At 48.3% G+C, this 1,319-nt stretch overlaps 1 protein-coding gene across 1 annotated transcript in view; it reads left to right on the top strand.

Moving 5' to 3' along the window:
* Nucleotides 1-1,319, top strand: part of Atp7b (ATPase copper transporting beta) — a 70,248-nt gene that overhangs the window by 48,756 nt on the left and 20,173 nt on the right. Inside the window, exons 8-9 of the mRNA XM_029480681.1 lie at nucleotides 531-1,002; nucleotides 1,144-1,201. Coding sequence (XP_029336541.1) covers nucleotides 531-1,002; nucleotides 1,144-1,201 — 530 coding nt within the window. The remainder of the gene's footprint in view (nucleotides 1-530; nucleotides 1,003-1,143; nucleotides 1,202-1,319) is intronic.

Genomic DNA, 1,319 nt, shown 5'->3' with positions numbered 1-1,319 from the left:
CTTTGCCCTTATTGTGAGCAATTTCACCAATACTGAAGCCAAGGGAAATCTACTCTGACTGATTTTACCCGCCTCTGTCCCAGTCCTGTTCACTAGTACTGTTGCTATCCATGTCTTCATGAGTTAGGCATAATCTCTCTTATATATCACCTTTGTAGAGCAAACCTTTCTGTCTCTGTCTCTTTGTCTCTCTCTGTCTGTCTCTCTGTGTATGTGTATACATGCGTGTGTATGTTTGCGTGCGATGCATGTTCATACAATACAGGCACAGATGCTTGTTAAGGGAAGTGTGTGTGTGGGGGGGGTGTCATGTGAGAACACCGACAGATGCTGCCTCTCTTATTTGAATCGTGGACCTATTTCACACCATTGGCTTACCTTCTCTCTAGAGACCATTCACAGTATAAGTGAATAACATCACTGTTGTTACCATTCTCTCATTATGGACATTTACATGGTGTGCCTGTGTTCCAAACATCCCGTATCCTCCGTCAGTCCCTTTCTGTGGCCAGTAATGCTTGGAATGAGAGAGTGTTTCACCAGAGGCTGAGGCAGAGTGTGTGCCCTCAGTATCAAATAATGCAGAACAGAGTGGTATCAACTATGTCCAAGAACCTAGAATACTCATCGTCCTGAGGCTGGCTCCTCCCCCTTCCTCCGCCAACCCTGCCCTCCCTGCCTTTCAGTTTCTGGGTGGGTGGTACTTCTACGTACAAGCCTACAAATCGCTGAGACACAGGTCCGCCAACATGGACGTACTCATNGTGCTCGCCACAACCATTGCCTATGCCTACTCCCTGGTCATCCTGGTGGTCGCTGTAGCTGAGAAGGCAGAGAAGAGCCCCGTGACCTTCTTTGACACGCCCCCCATGCTCTTCGTGTTCATCGCCCTGGGACGGTGGCTGGAACACGTGGCCAAGGTAGCTACAACTTCAACTGTTCTCNCGGTAATCCGACTCTCAGCCCAAAGGCAGTGTGTGCTGAGAACTACTAATTACACAGGCTGTAGAGAATGGTCCAGCGGAATCTGAACTCCTTGTAATTAGGGGCGGCAGTCACTAATCTCCCAGTTGATTGTTCCTTCTGAAATCCCAGCTAATCTGGCTAATTTGTGAGACCTTTGTTCGGGTAATTGTGCCACAGAACAAACTCTGAACTTCGGGCAGAGCTCGAATGGTCTCTTAGCGCCTAATGGATTTTCGTTAGTTTGTGTAGAAATCCACACCTCCACCTCAGGGCTGGGTGGCATTCAGTACTCTGCAATGGAGCCTGCAAAAGAGGGAGAAGGAAGTTATATTGAAGGTGAAAATAGAATGGCC

The sequence above is a fragment of the Mus caroli genome, chromosome 8 (genome assembly GCF_900094665.2).
Source record: "Mus caroli chromosome 8, CAROLI_EIJ_v1.1, whole genome shotgun sequence".
Taxonomy (NCBI): Eukaryota; Metazoa; Chordata; class Mammalia; order Rodentia; family Muridae; genus Mus; species Mus caroli.
The sequence above is the reverse complement of the archived record's forward strand: the minus strand, read 5'-3'. Positions and strand labels throughout refer to the sequence as shown.